General features: G+C 34.0%; 1 protein-coding gene and 1 pseudogene across 1 annotated transcript in view; one reads left to right on the plus strand and one right to left on the minus strand.

Annotated features, from left to right (window-relative positions):
- The window catches only part of LOC113190177 (trifunctional enzyme subunit beta, mitochondrial-like), a 254,066-nt pseudogene extending 242,018 nt beyond the window's left edge, over nucleotides 1-12,048 (minus strand).
- Znf804b (zinc finger protein 804B) overlaps nucleotides 1-18,516 on the plus strand; it is a 484,698-nt gene that overhangs the window by 382,047 nt on the left and 84,135 nt on the right. The window contains exon 2 of the mRNA XM_026399383.2: nucleotides 16,498-16,641. Coding sequence (XP_026255168.2) covers nucleotides 16,498-16,641 — 144 coding nt within the window. The remainder of the gene's footprint in view (nucleotides 1-16,497; nucleotides 16,642-18,516) is intronic.

The following is an 18,516-nucleotide window of genomic DNA, read 5'->3' on the forward strand; positions in this document are numbered from 1 at the left end:
GTTCGATCCTCAGCACCACATACCAACAAAGATGTTGTGTCCGCCGAGAACTAAAAAATAAATGTTAAGAATTCTCTCTCTCTCTCTCTCTCTCTCTCTCTCTCTCTCCTCTCTCACTCTCTCTTAAAAAAAAAAAAGAAATTGAACACAATTGTTAAAATATTTTTCATTTTTAAATGAGGTTAAAAAAAAGAAATATCTATACAAAAGAAGGAAAAAGCTGCTGTTTTGTTTGTGATAATAGATACCTAGAACTTTTCCCAAAAATGAGAGATTAAAATTCTTATTAGGAGTATGGAAAATAAATTTAAAAGACTGACAATCTTTTAACAATTTATTGAGGCATATTTGATATAAACTACACATAAATTGTACAATATGATCAGTAAATCACAAAACCACTGCTACCATCCGGGGAGTTTTGCTATACATCACTTGCAAAAGTTGCCTAGTTCATTCCTGCCATCTCTCCCTGAGTCCAGAGTATCACTGAAAACAGCTCAAATACCCCTCAACAAGGGAATAGATAAATAATTTCATACAATAGAATGATATACAACAGTATATGATTGAAGGATTAACATGTAGAACATAGATTGAACATAGTATAGCAAACAAAAAACCCATATAATTTCATTACATAAAATCTTGTGAAATGTAATCTAATTTATATTGACAAAAATTAAAACATTAATATTTAATTGGTTGTTTCGGGCAAGGTGTACAGGTTAAGAATTTAGCTTCATGTCTCTTAGTTCCTAGAGCCTGAAAAAAGGGAAATAAAACAAAAGGCCCTGCTTTACTATATCAGATTTCAGAATTCCTGTAGGACTACTATGGGTTCTAAAAATTTGGCAGGAAGAAGATAAAAAGCAGATGCAAATGTGTGAAAGTAATAATCATGCTACCAGCTCTCTGTTTGCTGATGACTTCTTTTGCAAATTTGTCTTCTAATAAAGAGCACATTCTGCATAATAGTTCTTTTCCCCCTTTTTCCTTCCACTGGCTATCTGATTATAATGATATTTTACACTTAAGAATTTTCACATTATCTTTTTTTGTAACTGCTATAGTCAAATAAAAAGGAGAGAAATGTTTTTTGAAATTTTAATAATGAGAAAACAGGAATCTTAGGTCTTAATTTTATACATGCTGCTTGGATATTCATTAGAATTCATATTCAACTCTTCAGAACACTTAAGTTCTTGAATGTTTCTTCTTGTTGTAAGACTATTTATGCACAGGTTGGTCTAGTTAGATTTCATTTAGTTGAATAAAGACAGAAGAAAATTGAAATTTTAAAAATTTAAGTTTTGAATATTTAAAAAAATATGACCTTATTTCTATGTGAAGAAATTATCATTCAATTGGCAAATTGAATGCTTACATGTTATTAGAAGTTTTTAAAATAGTGATATCTTGTTTGTTCCCATAAACAGATCTGGTCATTAAAGATGATTGATGAATAGACTTGTATGTGTGTCAACATTTTCATGAAAATATTAGCTAGACACAGAAAGCCTAAACAGATAATTAAATCTTTGCAAATACATGTTTGATTATGACACCAGCTTGATCAAATAATGAGTGGATTTAAGGCAAATGGGTTAGAATGGAAATGTTTTCTAGGAATGCTACACCCCTGCTACCCACACACATATGCTGTTTTTTGTTTGTTGTTGTTGTTGTTGTTTAGTTGTCAGTGGACCTTTTTTTTTTTTCTTTATTGATATGTGGTGCTGAGAATAGAACCCAATGCCTCACACATGCTAGGCAAGTACTCTGCCACTGAGCCACAACCCCAGACTCAAATATGCTGTTTTTAATTGCTAAACAAGACAAAATAATTTGTGCAGGTATGGACTTTTTATTAGGGATCTCAAAAGTTGATCCTTGCCATTTTGATATTTATACTAAAGGGCATAGGTGCAGTCATTTCTAATCACCCTGCATGTTTGTGTTCACCCTGAGTCAGAGCTTATATGCCCCCAATAGTATTAACAGCATTTGCAAGATTACATTTTTTCCTTTCAATGAAAACATTATGGAATCAATTAGGTCCCAAGGCAAAAAAAATCAGTTAAAAAATTATAAGCTATTATATTTTATACGAAATATAAAATAAAATGACCTTGAGGTTATTTGTCATGACACTTAAGGAATATTTTCACTATAAATGTAATAAAGACTAACATATGTCATTGTGAACTAAACGAGCATTGTTCATCTGGAGAATAGGTTTCTACATATCATGAATTACTAAAATTTCAAATAACTACTTTCTATAAGGTAGCAGAAAGAAAACAAAAATATATAAAACTTTTATAAATAACAAAAATGTACTTAAAATAACTAGTCCATTTGTACTGAGACCACTGGCAATAATCTAAAGGACACAGTAGCAAAAGACCAGGTCAGGAAGCCAGCTCACCATCTTGAGCTGAAGGCACAGCCTGCTTACAGTAAAGAAACTGTAGGTTTAATGCAAAGAGCATTATTTCTAACAAGTAACTTATCTGGAATATAGTGCCATAGGGAGTTTGGAAATAAAAGAGTCAGCAATAAAGGACACTAGAGCCCTCATAGGACCATGATTAAGTATCTGACTGAGGCTTCTGCTTGTTTTTGCATTGTATTTTTTCCCCCTTTTATTCTGCGACACAAACTAGTCTCATAGGAGGAAAACCTTGTCATCCACATAGTACATCACTCAGCTGGGTACAGATAACTACATCCTTTCCCTGTGGGAAGAAATCCTTTTTATTGGACCTTGTGGGCTCATTCTTTATTTATTTGCATTGTTTGGCTGTGAGTTGTGAGACACTAGACTTCCCCTTCTTTACAGAGCCTATAGTGGGATCCTTAAGACTCAACCTCACATCTCTGTTCTGAAGCCTGACACTTCTGCTCTAAACTCTGACCTGCCTATATAAACATATGTGTGTGTGTGTGTGTGTGTGTGTATGTGTGTATGTGTGTGTGTATGTATGTATGTATGTATATATATAGTGGATCACACTCAAATCTAATGCCATATTTTTATATTTACTGTTAAACTCTGCAAAAATAGAATACCACAAAACAGGACCTAGAAATTACAAAATGCAATAGTAACTTGAGACTTGTACAATGGCATTTTATTTGATTTGTTTCCATAATCAGTACAATGGACCAATGAATTAGTTACTCTTATTGTATATCCCGGTTTTACAGATGAAGGAAAGGAATAAAGGTCAAATTGTTTCAAATTGTTGAGTACCCCACACCTGTGTGTGATAGAGATTCACCTTAAACTCAGGCTATTCAACTCCAGAACTGGACTCTCCTGGCTTCCTGGACATACTGACTCTTCTGTTTTGTTGTTGCTGCTGCTGTTGTTGTTGTTTTGATTCTGGAGATTGAACCCAAGCTCTTATGCAGGCTAAGCACATGCTGCTCTATCACTGAGCTAAATTCCCAACTGCTCCTCCATTTTTAATAACTAATTTCAAAACACAGATCTTCCTAGACATCATTTCTGCTTTTAATCTTTCCATTTTTGCTAATTCCTTGGCAAGTATGTTTTTTTTCACACATGTATATATATTATATATATATATATATATATATATATACACATACACAAATATGCATTCATATCTCTATCTATATATATACACACACAAACGGATATACACATACATAAATACATCTATACATAGATATATATATATATATGTGTGTGTGTGTGACTCCTGTGTGATGCTTGGAACGATGGTACATTTGATGTCTGAAATTATTTAATCATTACATCCATTCTGTGAGAGTGACATAGTTATATTCATTATATAGAACCTAAGTGACACTAAAGGCTATTGAGCTTGGAAGTGGTTAAATCAGAATGAAAGACTTCTCTTGCCCCAATCTCTGTACCTCCTCTGTACTCTTAATTCCTTGTAAAGTACTATTTATTTTACAAAATTTTACCTTCATTAACTACCTATGCATGCTTTTAGTAAAGGGATAATACCTTCCAACTCTTCTGCAGTTCCAATAGCACCTAACATAGTCACAGCTTGATAATTATTTTGCGAATTTATTTCTAAGCTTTGAATTCCTGTCCTGGTTTATAAAAATCCCAAAATAAGACCATAAATTTCTTAGGTTTACTGCAAGATACTTAGGCACCTAAAAATAATCCCATGACAATTACATGACAAAAGGCTTTCATGAGAAACATTGATGATTTGGTCCAGCCCATGGACTGTCAAGGCCAAGACTGATTCAATGAAATATTGATCCTAAATTTTCAAGTTCACACAAATAAATTTCAAATTATGGACAATCCTGAAACAGATATGTCCCCCACTCCTTTACAAATAGAATTTGGCTAAAACATTACCTTGAAATGAGGAAAATATTTATGATGTTTTCTTTCTCTCCCATCCAACAACTAGTTTTTAAATTTGGGTCCACACCACAAACTTGATCCTTTCCTCATTAGCCTTCTCTTCTACCCCTCACAGGGGAAATCTGGACTCCTGCGTTCCCCCAGATATCTCTTTTCTCTTTCCATTTCCATGTCTTGAGTCATGGTCCTCATTTGGGTTTTACTTCCCCAGTTTTTTTTTTCCCCCTTTGGTGTTCCTTCTTGCATGGTATCCATTGCTTAGCCATTTTGATATTCAAATATGCAATAAATGAGGAGGGATACTCTTATCTGTCCTTTTGCTGATATTCCTAGCAAAAACCTAATGAATCATTATTTAGGTGCCTAAGGGCATCATTTCTTCCTATCAATGAAAATTTTTGTTTTGTACTGAAGAGGAGGTTTTTCCTCTAAAGGGGATTTAAATGTCCCCTGCCATGACTGTAGCTAGCATAGAATAAAGATCTGCTGATAAGTAGACTTATTAATGAGGACACAGTTTCCAGCCCAGAATCGCAGCAGAGCTTTTAAGCCAATTGAAGCCAGAATCAGGGCTTTCCATGGCATAATGAATGGAAATAACAAATCCTATAGGTATTATTTTTTTAAAAAAAATCATTTGATTGTGCTTTTGCCAATTCAAAGTGAATTCAGACTGTGTACAAAGGCTATGAACCAAGGAAATTAAAGTACAAAAGAGATGACCAGGAAAATAATCACAAGGAGTACATGACACAGTAAGGATCATGATTGGTACCTCAGATGTTGGTCAGAAATTAAAATCGGTTGCTAAGAGGAAATGGGGGATAGGAATTACGTCCTATCTAAAGTTTGTATGGCTTCTGGCTTATTAGTACGTACAGTAAAATGTCTATTATTCTCATTACCAAATGGAAGTTCATTCATTCTCAGGAGTATATTTTCATCGTCTTAAACCCCAGAATTAAAGAGTCCACCAAATATCATTGATTTTTTTTTATATGTAAGAATATAACCTAACACTATTAATTTAGACCCATTATAAAATTCTATCTTAATAAGATTTATTCTGCTTAGCTATATAGGTACATTGGGGAGCAGCATGACTATTTCCTTTCTCTGAATGCACACAGCACTTTAAATCTCCACCATATGATTACATGCACCTTTGAGTTGCCCTTCCTATCCTGTGAATTAATCCTTTCTCTGCAGGTGGTCTAAGAGTTTCTTAAAAACAGGGATTGCATATTATCTTGCACAGTGGACTAGCAGAGTAAGTAATCCAAACCTTCACACACAGCTAAATCCCTATCCTACTACACACCTTCAGGCACAGCATATAAATGTCTTTAAAACAAATTAAACATCTTATATGTGAGGGTTTTTTTTTTAATCTTTTTGCTTTGTCTTATCTTTCATTTTAGATGATTTTCTTACATTAGAGAAGGAGCTACCTTTTGCCTTTCTAAAACCAGTTTTTAACACTGGCTTAGCTCATTACTCAATTCATTATAACAGTCTAAAACTAGTAACAATGGAGTAAAACAACTCCATTTGTTTTTAAGACTTAAAAGAATAAAGGAAATAGAAGGTCTTTAGTGAGAGTGATTCTGTTTCCTTCTCTAGCAGATAATGTGAAACAAAAATTCCTATTTCTGACATCCCCAAAATAAAGAATGTAATATTTAAATATGTTATAACTATGTTGTTAAATAAATTTTAATTATGATTATCTGACTTGAGCAAAGAGAATACAGTTCTCTCTCTACCTCTGTGCATTAAGGACTCTGGTTATTCATTTATATGTCTTTTGAGTCTCCAAGACACAAACATTTGGACCCCTACACCAATCTCGTTTTCCAAATGTGAAAATAGACTCCACAGAATAAATTGCTCATCCATGGGTGTCAAAAGCAAGAGTCAAGGACTTGAATTTTCATCCTGGATCTGCTTCTTATCATATTGCATAAGCCTGGGCAATCCAGAGCTTCTCCTGGATTAAATTCCTTTATCTGGGAAAGGATTTCTGAGGTTCCTTCCAATTTCATGATTCTAACATTTTTACTTCTCTTGTTTTACAATGGACCCGCACATGCTTTTCTATAGCAGTTACCTCTTTTACAGATTTGCTCTATACACAACTTGCACATTTTCTACACAAACAATAGATTGAAGCACAGCTCAGAGTAGCTTGTTGAGCTGATGTTAGTGTTAGCAATAAATGTGGGGCTTCCAATTGCTCGAGCAGCTGTGACAATCTTTTATGCCTGTAGACTGTTCTCCACAGTCTGGTGGGCTGTATTATCAGTCCTGCCGTTCATTATGACACGGATTACCTCTGGTCCCAGTTTCCAGCTAATCAGGCTCTGAGTCTCTAAATGGCAAGCATTTTTAGTTTGTTTTCAAGAAAGCAAGTGTATGTACGTAAACTCATATGCAGTTTTTCTTTTGAGGATTTCTGAAGTCTAATTCAAGTTTTGCAGAGTTCTCTGATAAGGATATTTAAAAGATGAAGCATAAGTGACAAACATTTCTGCCAAATTATATGAAAATGGAGCCAAGCGTTTGTGCATTGTTATATGATCTATCTTAAAATGATCATAACCTGGTTTATAGCATTTCTGCTGGCCCTTCTGAATGTCTCTTTCTCAAAGTAAATTAGCATTTTTAAAAGATTTTCTTTACTTGGACGCATTTTCTCAGCTCTATGTTTCAAAATTTGAGACCAAAAAACATGCTTCTTTCACAATTGCTAAGTTTGATAGTAAGTTACCTATCAGAATTTCAATTGATAGAAGCCTGGAACAGCAAGTTTGAAACAATATGTTACATTTGTTAGCTAAATCACCTTTTAAACATCTCTGGTTATTTAAAAAAATATATAAGCAAAGATAACAGACTTATTTTTAGATGTGAGAGCAGATATTCAGGAAAATTGCATGCCCTTGGAGTTTCAGTAGGTATTAGACTTGCTTGTCCTTAAAAGCAAGCTATTGGCTTTATACTATTTTAACACCTCACCTCAGGAGTTTCCAGGCCTAGTTTAGCAGATGTAATCTCGGCTCTGTAGAGATTAATATTTGACTAAAAAAGGCTAAAGAATGGAACTTACGTGAAAATCACTGAATCTGTTCAAGAAAATGTATTTTCACTCAATTCCCAATCAAAGGTGAAATAGTGTCTAGGTCCGCATCCCTTAATGATCACTTATCCCCTAGATAGCTGTTACAAATTTGGAATTAAATAAAAATGGTTTGTAACTGAACAGGTGTCACTAGCAAATTCCCAGAAAACTAGTTAGCTGACATTTTTCATTGATTTCTCTTCTATTAGAAAATGAAATGTCAGACACTATTAATTGCATTTTTACAATAAGTAGTTACAGCAGGAGTAATGGCTAAATGAATGTACTTCCTGTCTGATGCACAATGGATGTATTCATTTAAATGTATTCAATTTAGATGAATGCAATATGTCTATATTCATTACAGTTATATATATCTGTGGGCTGAATTGATGGGGTGGTAATTACTATCTTTATAAATGGAACAGTATTGTCAGTCTGGAAGAAGAAAACCTATTTTCTTATATTTTATACACCCACACAAGAAACACTTTCAAAATCATTCCTTTCAATACAGAAACTTTACCCTTGAATTTCCAGTGGACCTAATGATCATAAATATGGTCTGTCAGTAGGCCCCATTTTTCTTCAGAGTTGCTGAGTGTTGCTGTCTGTCTTATAGGAAATGACAGAAGGGAACCGAGAGTCTCAAAATCTTACCACCCAGCATAGCTTGCATTTGTCATTCTCCATGACTTCTGCTCAGCTATAAGCAGCACATTGCATGGATTAGATTATTCTTACACCATTCAGGGTGATTCTTTGTGTTCAGTGAAGGTAGATCTATTAATATGTAATTGATTTTACATCCTTTTCTTTAATTAGTAGACTTTATTTTCAGAGTAGTTCTCAGTATAGAGAAAATCTGAGCAGATAGTACATGGTTTCCATAACTCTTCCCAAACCTTCTCTATTATTAACATTTTGCATAATGTGGTAGGTTAGTGTGTTGCAATTGGTCAATTCATGTTGATACATTATTATTGGGGAAATCTGTCTTTATGTTATGAAGTTATATGGGTTTTAACACTTCCATATATATTTCAGGATTTTCAATTTTCCCTTTTATCACAATGAATCACGGGGAAGAAAGAAAGAAATCAAATGTATCCATTCCTTCCTTCATTATTCATTTGTGCATTCTTTGATGAGTATTTATTGAACATGAACCTTTTCTTCTTCACCTAAGGATATTGCTTGATTTTGCTGATAAGGACTGAATGTAGCATCTGTATCAGATCAGCAAATAATATGGAAATTATTCCCACCTCTTTTTTCCTGAGGCAGAAAAACATAATTAAGAAATAAAATAATAGCTCCTATTATGGTTATCATAGAATGCACCTGGGACTTCCTTATTTCTTTTTTAAACTAGTTTTTGGTGGAAGAATTGTATATAAATTTGTGCTGGGGAAGATGAAGTTGGTGGTATTGAGTCCTGATGAACAGGGGTTCTAATGGAAACGGTTTGTAATCCTCAAAAATAATCTCTGTTCAAATGTAGCAGATTAGGGGGGCTGGGGTTGTGGCTTAGCAGGAGAGCGCTTGCCTGGCACATGTCAGGCACTGGGTTCTATCCTCAGCACCACATAAAAATAAATAAACAAAATAAAGGTATTATGTCCATTTACAACTAAAAAAATTAAATATTTTTAAAAAGTGTAGCAGATTAGGAAGTTTCTATAAAATAAGCAATTACATAAACAATCTCTAAATATTTAATTGTTGTTTCATGAACACCAGTGCAATAAAGACTCTTGCATCTGACTAGAAGTCAGAAATTTTTCATTATTTTCAAGTTAGAAATGATACTGAATTGTCCCTAATATAGGACACCCAGAGGAAATTTCACATGCTAATTGATTCACCTTTTAATATGGACATGTTGAATGAATCATTAATAAAAGAAGAAAAACTCTCTTTCACAACCATTAAGTGGCCAACATCATACTTTCCCAGGAAAAGGATGAAAGGTCCAAGTTTTTGCAAATATCCTCTTCCAAATCTAGGAAACCTATAATTGCTTCATAATTAATTGTATGGAAAACAACTGATTGTAGTAAAATGGAAAAAGCATTGAGCATCAAGAACCTATAGTTCTATTTGTTAATCTACCTGCATTTACCAACTTTAATTTCATCAGAATAATTTTTCAATAATCTCCTTAGACCTCAAAATCAACATTTAATAAAATTATAATAATAGCCTAAAAGGTGGATATGTTTGGCTTCATACTCATTTACTCTACCATTTTCCAACAGTTAAAGCACCATGATGGTTTATGTCACCAGGGAAGTTCATGTTATCTATGTGTGTAGTAGTGGGAAACACATTCTCTGATCTAGTTGTTTATTAATTTCAATTGGTTATTGAGTTTTTTTCTAAGTAACAAGCACCATACGAGAGGCTATACAATGCAAAGAGCATTGCTTTTACAAAAGTAGTCACAACTTTAAGAAAATCAATACAAATAATTTTAATGTTAATTAAGCCTTTATGATACTCTCTTAACTATGTGTTTTATGTGTGCAATTCTTAAATAGTCCAAAGTAATACACACACACATACACACACACACACACACACACACACTTGTGTGTGTGTGTGTGTGTGTGTGTGTATGTGGTGAGATTTAAAAAAAAAAAAACTCTGAAAACCCTAATTATATAAACAAAATTTAATTTGATAACTTAGGTACTGATAGTGGGCAAAAGATGACAAGGGCTTCTCTCATTTGCTCAAATTTCCACCAGTGATTTGTTTTGTAGCAAGGCATGGTAGTATAAGCCTATAATCCCAGGGATGTGGGAGGCTGAGACAAGAGGAAGTTCCAGGCCAGCCTGAGCAAGTTAGCAAGATCCTGTTTCAAGATGTATAAATAAATAAATAAATTTTAAAAATGACTTCAGATGTAACTCAGTGGTAGAGCACTCTTGGTTTAATTCCCCAGTAAACCCCGTCCAAAAAAAAAAAAATTGTAGATTCAGAATGGTATTTTTTTAAAAAGGTTTTTCTAATGTCACATGCATTCAATGATGCATTCAATGATAAAAACACACACATGCACATATAAATACATGCACAACAAAACATCCAAACATTATGTAGGAGATAAAATGTACTTTTTTAATTTGTTAGTTTTTAGCTGGGACTTCCTGAAAGAAAAAAATAGATTAATAGAAGAAAAACAAAGAGAAGTTTGATAACACTCATACTTGCTGTACACATTGGAAACTCAAATCACTAAACTTCTAGAGTCTTTGGAAGTTGTCTTGGACTTCACACTTTAATGCCATCATTCTCTGAATCAAGGGAAGAAGTGGTGCAAAATAGTCTGATTAAGATCCAGGAAACACACCTTGAACCCCGAGATGGTTTTCCACATAGAGCTCAGTCTGCCTTCCCATTGGTTTTGAGTCTCTAGTGATGTTAAGGTCACCCTCATCCTGCTGCAGAAAGGGAGCTATCTGTATGGATGAAAATTTCCTATAATGATATAAATTTCTCTTACTAAGTGGTAACATTTTTGGTGCTCCTTCTGTATCTGCAGTAGCTCAAAATGACAAGCTCTAAATTACCCTTTTGCCCAAACAGCATGTTTGAGGTGGCAATTTTGACCTTCTCTAGCCATCATGAAGTGGTGCACTCTGGACTTCACCACCTGCATTTGCAGTGCTGAATGATAAGTGCTTCTCTAAAAATATCTCATTTTTACTCAAATATACTGCCAGCTACTTATTATTATTCCCCTTAATTTTTACTGATAACTGAAATCTTTAGTGCTGAAATTGCTTTAAGAAAGGCTAGCACTCAGTTTTCTAAGGCAAAAATTTTTCCCTATTATAAAAATAAGAAAAATGAGTGAAAAAAAAAAAAACCTCTAAATCAAGTTTGTGTTACCCAACCTGTTACAAAGATGCAGGGAAGCAATAGAGCCAAGGGAAATTCCTGAGTCAGCAACAGAAACTTCATTGAAAGAGAAGAAAATGCATAGATTTTAAAGGAAGATTTTAGTTGGAGACAATAAAATAGAACAATTGGAAGATATTAGAATTATTAAATCAATCACTTGTATGTAGTAGTCTAAGGGCAAATTCAGGCTATCATGTAAATAAAAAATATGAATTCAGTCCTCAAAGCTTTGAACTGGTATTACCATCAAGAAGATAGGAAGAACCACTGATTTATTCTTCTTTCTTTCTTTTCTTTTTTCTGTTTTTATAATCAGGGCACACATTTACAACCAATGGAACAGGACTACTACCTTTTTTCCTTATGCCCATCTCTCAGTTTCAAGAGCATTATAGATCTTTACAATTATAATTAGTTTTTCATTCTCTGGGAGTTAAGGGTTCTGCATCATGCTGAGTCCACAAATAAGTCAGCAGAGATAACCTGAACTTACCTGGCATCTGGATAAGACGAAGTCATTGGGGTAGCTATGAGCATTGTAGTTAAATAGCTCTGTAATCAGGCAGATCTGAGCTTGGTCCAGGGTCTTCAATACTGTATGAGCTTCAACCTGTGTTTGTGCCATTGCTTTCCATGGCTTTAAATGGAGTAATAATAGAACATAGTACAGGGGTCATCATGAACATTAAGTGAATTAACATGCATCTGGCATATTTTTGGTTTATAAGGCTAGCTCGATGAGTGTTAGTGTGTAATGATTATTACAAAAATAAAAATAATTTGTTAGCAAATATCCATGTTTCTAAGTAAATGTATTCTTCTACTCAGAATACTTGTCACTTTATGGACACATCTATTATAAGCATGAGAAAAATTCTTTGTGTGAAAAAGTACATATTCTCTCCTCACACCCACAACATTAATTTTAAAAAGTAATTAATTATACAGACTCTTTATTAAATTACACCATAAAACGCCCATTGATGTTACCTAATATTTTTGGAATGACTCTTGCTATGATAACTGTCATACTCAATTTGTAATTCATTTTCAACATTTTAATGGAAAATTGAGAATGATTAACAAGAAGCTTCCTTTTATTTCATAAATGTTCTATTCTATTAAACAAACTTCCAAAAACATCTTCCACTAAGCAAATTGTGAAGCGAAAAATAAAGGAATTATATCTTATATGCCAGTTTTATTCATTTTTATAATTAAAATTTACTGACAGAAATGATGGCCTTTTTTTTGCTCCTTTTGTATTTATTCCACATATTCAAATACATTTAAAGATTGTGCAATAATTTCAAAAAAAGTAAATGTTAATTTACTTGGGGAGCTATTTTATCAGTAAAATACCCCTTTACTCAGCACAAAGCCAAAAAGTACTGAATGTTTACAGTGCATTTAACTGAGACAGGAAAAGGAAGACAGCTAAAGAAAGGAAAGACAGAGAACCTGATCTTTGTCTTCCAATTATACTTAATTAGTCTGAACTTGATAACTCCTCTTTAGCAACTTGCAATTATTATTACTCTATCACAATTTGTTTTTTTAAATATCTTTACAAGTAATTCTATCCCACAGTATAGAAACTTCTGAGAGTAACACCCAGTAACAAATGGACATTTAGAAGTTGCTCCATAAGATATTCTTGATTGCACAAATACTTAATGGTTAGTTGAATAAATGAATAAGTGGGTTGAGGAGGCAGCATGACCCAGTGATTAATGTGCTCCCGCTTTACCCTTACCTAGCTCTCTGATCTGTACAAACCCTGCCATCACTAAACATTAGTTACCTCCTCTACTAAACAGTAAGTTGGGTGTCTGTGCCACTTCCACCAATCTGAGACTTTATTTTCCAGCCTTCTGGTATATATATCTGGCCTCACTCTGCACCATCTGAGTAGATAGTTCAGTTTCACACTCTAGAACAGACCTACCTCACACTGGGTAAGATCATAGACAGAGGGTGTGGATCACTTATGAAGAACAAACTTGGCTGCTTATCCATCTCAGCCTCAATTTCAAGTTTGTCAAGGAGTCTTACAATTCTTTTTCTCTTTCTCCTTCTCTTTCCTTCACTTACCCTGTCCCTCCTTCCCTCCCTCTCTCCCTCTCTTCCTTCTTTTCTTTTCTTCCTCCCTCTCTTTGGCCCTTCCTTCCTTCCTTCCTTCCTTCCTTCCTTCCTTCCTTCCTTCCTTCCTTCCTTTCTTCCTTCCTTCCTTCCTTCCTCCCTTCCTCCTTCCATTATTCCTTCTCTTTTCCTATATGATTTTCCAGACCCTACCTTACCTACCTCTTGGCTTCTCTCCTCATCTGCCTCTGTGATTTCTGTCCTCATGTCTCAGCTTCCCCATTTCTAATCCTAGTCACCTGCTATTGGTTTATACTATTTCCCCTGACTTTGCTGGACACACTGGATTGTGAACCATGCTTACATTGTTTGCCAATGGCACTTATTTTCCATCTACCTACCTTTTGTCTCTTAATAATGGGATTAGGATATGCCCTAGAGACTGTCATTAACAGCTTAAAGGGAAGGGAAATAGGGATTTATGCTTTATTTCTTGCCAAGAATTATGAAGCAAGAAATGTGCTATGTCATTTAGTCATGTAAAAGGTGAGCATTCACAAGAAATTCCATGACTTACACTTTGATAAAATTCTCTTAAAATTATAAAATTTTGAACTGAAAATCACACAATATGATAATTAAAGGTTGTTCTAGAAATAAGTTCAGATGAAGGTACAAAAGTAAAGTGAACTGTGGACCTTACTTCTGGCCATTGAGTTATTGTCATAGAATACCCCACATAATCTAGACTAATAAAGGAATACATTTTTTTCCAGCAGATCAAGTCTGAGTTCTCAATTATTCCTTGCTCCAGTTCATGAGATTGAGGTGTTTTTGATCACCAAGGCATAGTTAACCAATGTCCAAGGCACATGATTAGTTTTCTAAGCCTGTTGTTCCATTGACATAATAAAGAAACAGAAAATAAGTAACCTGTAGTTCTACTCCAGACCCTGGAATTATAGGGAGGAAGGAGAAGGGGAAAACACTAGATAAGAAATAATGGTTTCCTGATGCTAAGTCTACTGCATGAAGAGATTTTGCACTGCCTCAGTGCTATCTGCCTGCATTGGCTCTCAACAGTGACTATATCAGCAGGCCATTATCTTGGTTCTTTGAGCACCTAGATTTTTGTCCCAAAATCACTGAATATATCCTATTCAGTAGCTTTTGTGTCTATTGTCCTAGAATGTCACCAAATTCTTTCTTCTGGTCTCTTGGATAAGCCATCAAGATATTTGCTCTACTCTTCTGTTTGTTAAAGATACTCATGCTCTTTTTGCTGATTGTCATTTTTGCTACTTTTAAAAATCTGGTCAGTGACATATTTATCATTTAAGCTTATGGTCTGATTTCTTTGATTAGCAGGTTAGTCATTTGGGAGAAATGAAAGTAAACTCAAACCTTTAATGTGTTTATCATTTTTTATATGAATGTGTGTCATCTACTACGTACAGTCACCCATTCATTTGGCACTAGGATAATAGATAAGGACATGTAGAGAGGTATGGGGCATTATCCATTAATTTAGGTAAAGCATATTAAATAAGTACATGTCCTGAACTAGACAATATGATATTTAACATTGTAGACACAAAAATGAATAAAATATTTCCTTTCCTCAAAGATTTTGATGGAGCAATAGACATAAATGAAGTTAAAACCAATTGCATACCTAGATAGAATTAAAGAGGACAGTATGGGAGCAAGGCTTGATATGAGATGTTTCTGACATGGTAGGAAGAAGCTTTTATGGCATATTCAAGGGTAGGCTTTAAAGGGAATGGCAAGTCTAAGCCATTTGTTAACACAGGGCCTAGAAACAGGTTGTCAGATTCAAATCCCTTTTCCACTTATAAATTTAGTGACCAGGAATATATGATCTCTTTAAGCATTGGTTGATACATTTGTAAAATGCAGGTAAAAATAGAATTAATCTCATGGGGTTGTTTTGAGGAATACTTGAGGTAACACAACTACCTGATACATAGTTCATACATAGTAACCACTTGTCACAATGAATCCACAGGCAATGAGAGAATCAACAGGATTTTAAGTAGGGGAATGATATAGCTAAAACTGGTTGAGATAAAATATCCTTAAAGTTGTAATGATAATGGTTTTTAAAAAACATGAAGCTGGGCTGGGGTTGTGGCTCAGCAATGGAGTGCTTGCCTAGCATGCGCAAGGCCCTGGGTTCTATCCTCAGCACCACATATAAATAAAATAAAGATATTGTGTCCAACTAAAAAAAAAATAGACGTTAAAAAAATTAAGCCATGCATGATGGCACACACCTGTAATCCCAGCTCAAGAGGCTGAGACAAGAGGATCAAAGCCCACCTCAACCAAAGCAAGGTGCTAAGCAATTCAGTGAGACCCTGTCTCTAAATAAAATATAAAATAGGGCTGGTAATGTGGCTAAGTGGTTGAGTGCCCCTGGGTTCAAATTCTGGTATCAAAAAAAAAAAAAGAGAGAGAGAGAGATAAACCCAAAGGCTAGACTGTCTGTTAGGAATGGATGCTTGTGGAAGATAATTAGGCTGGAGTTGGAGATTATAAGGTACATCAGGCTCTAATTATAGTGTGAATGAAGGCACTCCTGGAGGAGAGTATGTAGTGGATTGATTGGTGGATGATGGTGGATGGTGAAATCACAAGGGACACAGAAAGTCAATAAAAGAGATACAGTAGGAACAGAGAGAGTGCTTAATTACCAGGCAGAAATACAACCTGGAAATGGGCAACAAGAGGAAGGATGAGTAAAGACCAGGGCCTCTTTGACAGAATTCATATGTTGATTTACATGTTAGGGTTAATGCTAAACTGGAAGTTACTTCTACCATGTCATACTTTTCCAGGAAATACTGAGTCTCACCCTAGCTTTTAGTCACAAAAGTATTAAATACCCATTTGATTAATATGATATCTGGCTATGCTATCAGAGAGAAATATAACCAATACTTTTTTTGCCTTTTTTTATTTTTTAAAGGATTTTTCAGAAAAGGAAAAGTCCACAGCAAAGGCCCTGGAAGACGTAAAGGCAAACTTTTACTGTGAATTATGTGACAAGCAGTATCACAAACACCAGGAGTTTGACAATCATATTAATTCTTATGATCATGCTCATAAGCAGGTAAGCCAAAGTGGGGACAATCCTTCATATCCCTAGATTTATACCTTCAGAACAGAATTGGATGAATTTAGCATTATTTACTACCACCTAAGACTCTGAGGTGATATCATTTATGTCTTTTTTCTTCCTTGAGAGGTTGTTTTCTGTTTAAATGTTAGGTGAGGTCATTTTTTTTTTTCCTAGAAGTACCATAAAACTGGAGGTGAACTTAGGGATGATCTAAGAGTAGACTGACTTATTTATTTTTATGTATGAAAACCAGGAACCAACAAAAACAGTAAAAATAGTGTCACACTTAAAATCACCAAACTCACCAAAGTGAGTACTAGGACAGAATCTATCGCATGGTCTGTTATGATCCATTTTTTTTATTATTATTTAAAGATTCAAAGATCTCTAGGAGAACAACTTTCAATGATAGGTTAAAACTTCCTAAGAATATTCTTTTTAATGTGTCAAAATTGTTAATTAATAAACCATTTTAAGTAAACAAACAAAAAATCTAAACAGACAAAGTCAAGGGCTAATAATGGCAGGTAGCCGCATTTCAGTTCATTTTCTTAAAAGGTCTTATTTGCATCTCTGATATCAATATAGATATTCTACCCATGACAGCTAATATTATATACTTCTACTTGACTGTAAAGGAGGAGAAAATTATTCACATCCTGTTCGACTTTATCCTTGATAGTACGGAGATTTTGGCAATTTAGGAATTAGAAGTATTAGATATCACTGAATAAGAAATTCCACATAGCCAGAGAATTCATGCTAACAGCTGTGAGAGGGTCAACACTTCTGATGCTAAAATGGACTTTATGGGTTGAAATCTGTGAGTAAATCTTATGCACTCTACACATAAAATATTTATTGAGAGAACATAATTTTTTAAATTTATATTTATTTAGTGTATATGAAGTGTATGGCTGTTGGAAATACACAGCTGAGGAAGACACAGCTTCTGTCTTTAAGGATAAGACATGTGTATATAATTGGCTCCATTTCTCTGGCAAGAGCAAGATCAATGGAATAAATTATTCTAGGACTATAGACACCATATCCTTGTGTAAATAATAATCACCTCAAAAGTTGTTAATAATGCACATTTCTGGAATAATCCTTAGATATTCTAATTTAAGAATTCTGATATAAAGCCTAGGAACCTGTATTTTAAAATAATTAAAAATGAAAAATGTTAAACATGTATAAAAGTGAACTAGATGTCTATTACCCAGCTTCAATGATAATCATCTTTCATTTATGTGATCACCACTTAACCCACCTCTAATGACTACTACATTATTTTGAAGCAAATTCCAGACATTATAGAATTTTATCTTAAAGTATTTTGAGATATATAATGATACTTTAAAAACATAGCATTATCATCTCTAAAATCTAACAGTAATTTGTGAATATCTTGTTTCCCTGCTTATCTCACAAATGATTTATAAATTTGAGTTCTTTAAAATCATTATCCCAAAATAATCCCCTACTTTTGACATGTCAATATGTCTTTAAGTTCTTTTAACATATTTTAATTTATAGATTTTTCACTCCTTTTAAAAATCTTACTCCTTGCAATCTGTTTCCCATATTGAATATTTTGCAGAATTCTTCCTATACTTGTGGGTTTTTTTTAAATTTGTCCCATATTTTTCTAGTTCTTCTATGTTCCCTTCAAACTGGCTTTATAGGTAGAAATCTAGTCAAATTCATATTTTGATTTTTTTATGACAAGAATATATTAGAGGGTGTATTAGATTTAAATTGCTGGGATGAGAAAATCAATTTAAAGGAGGAAAGATTTCTTTTGGCTCAGTTTATCAGAAGTTTTAGTCTATGGTAACTTGGCTCCATTTTATAAATTGATTT

The sequence above is a fragment of the Urocitellus parryii genome, chromosome 3 (genome assembly GCF_045843805.1).
Source record: "Urocitellus parryii isolate mUroPar1 chromosome 3, mUroPar1.hap1, whole genome shotgun sequence".
Classification (NCBI taxonomy): domain Eukaryota; kingdom Metazoa; phylum Chordata; class Mammalia; order Rodentia; family Sciuridae; genus Urocitellus; species Urocitellus parryii.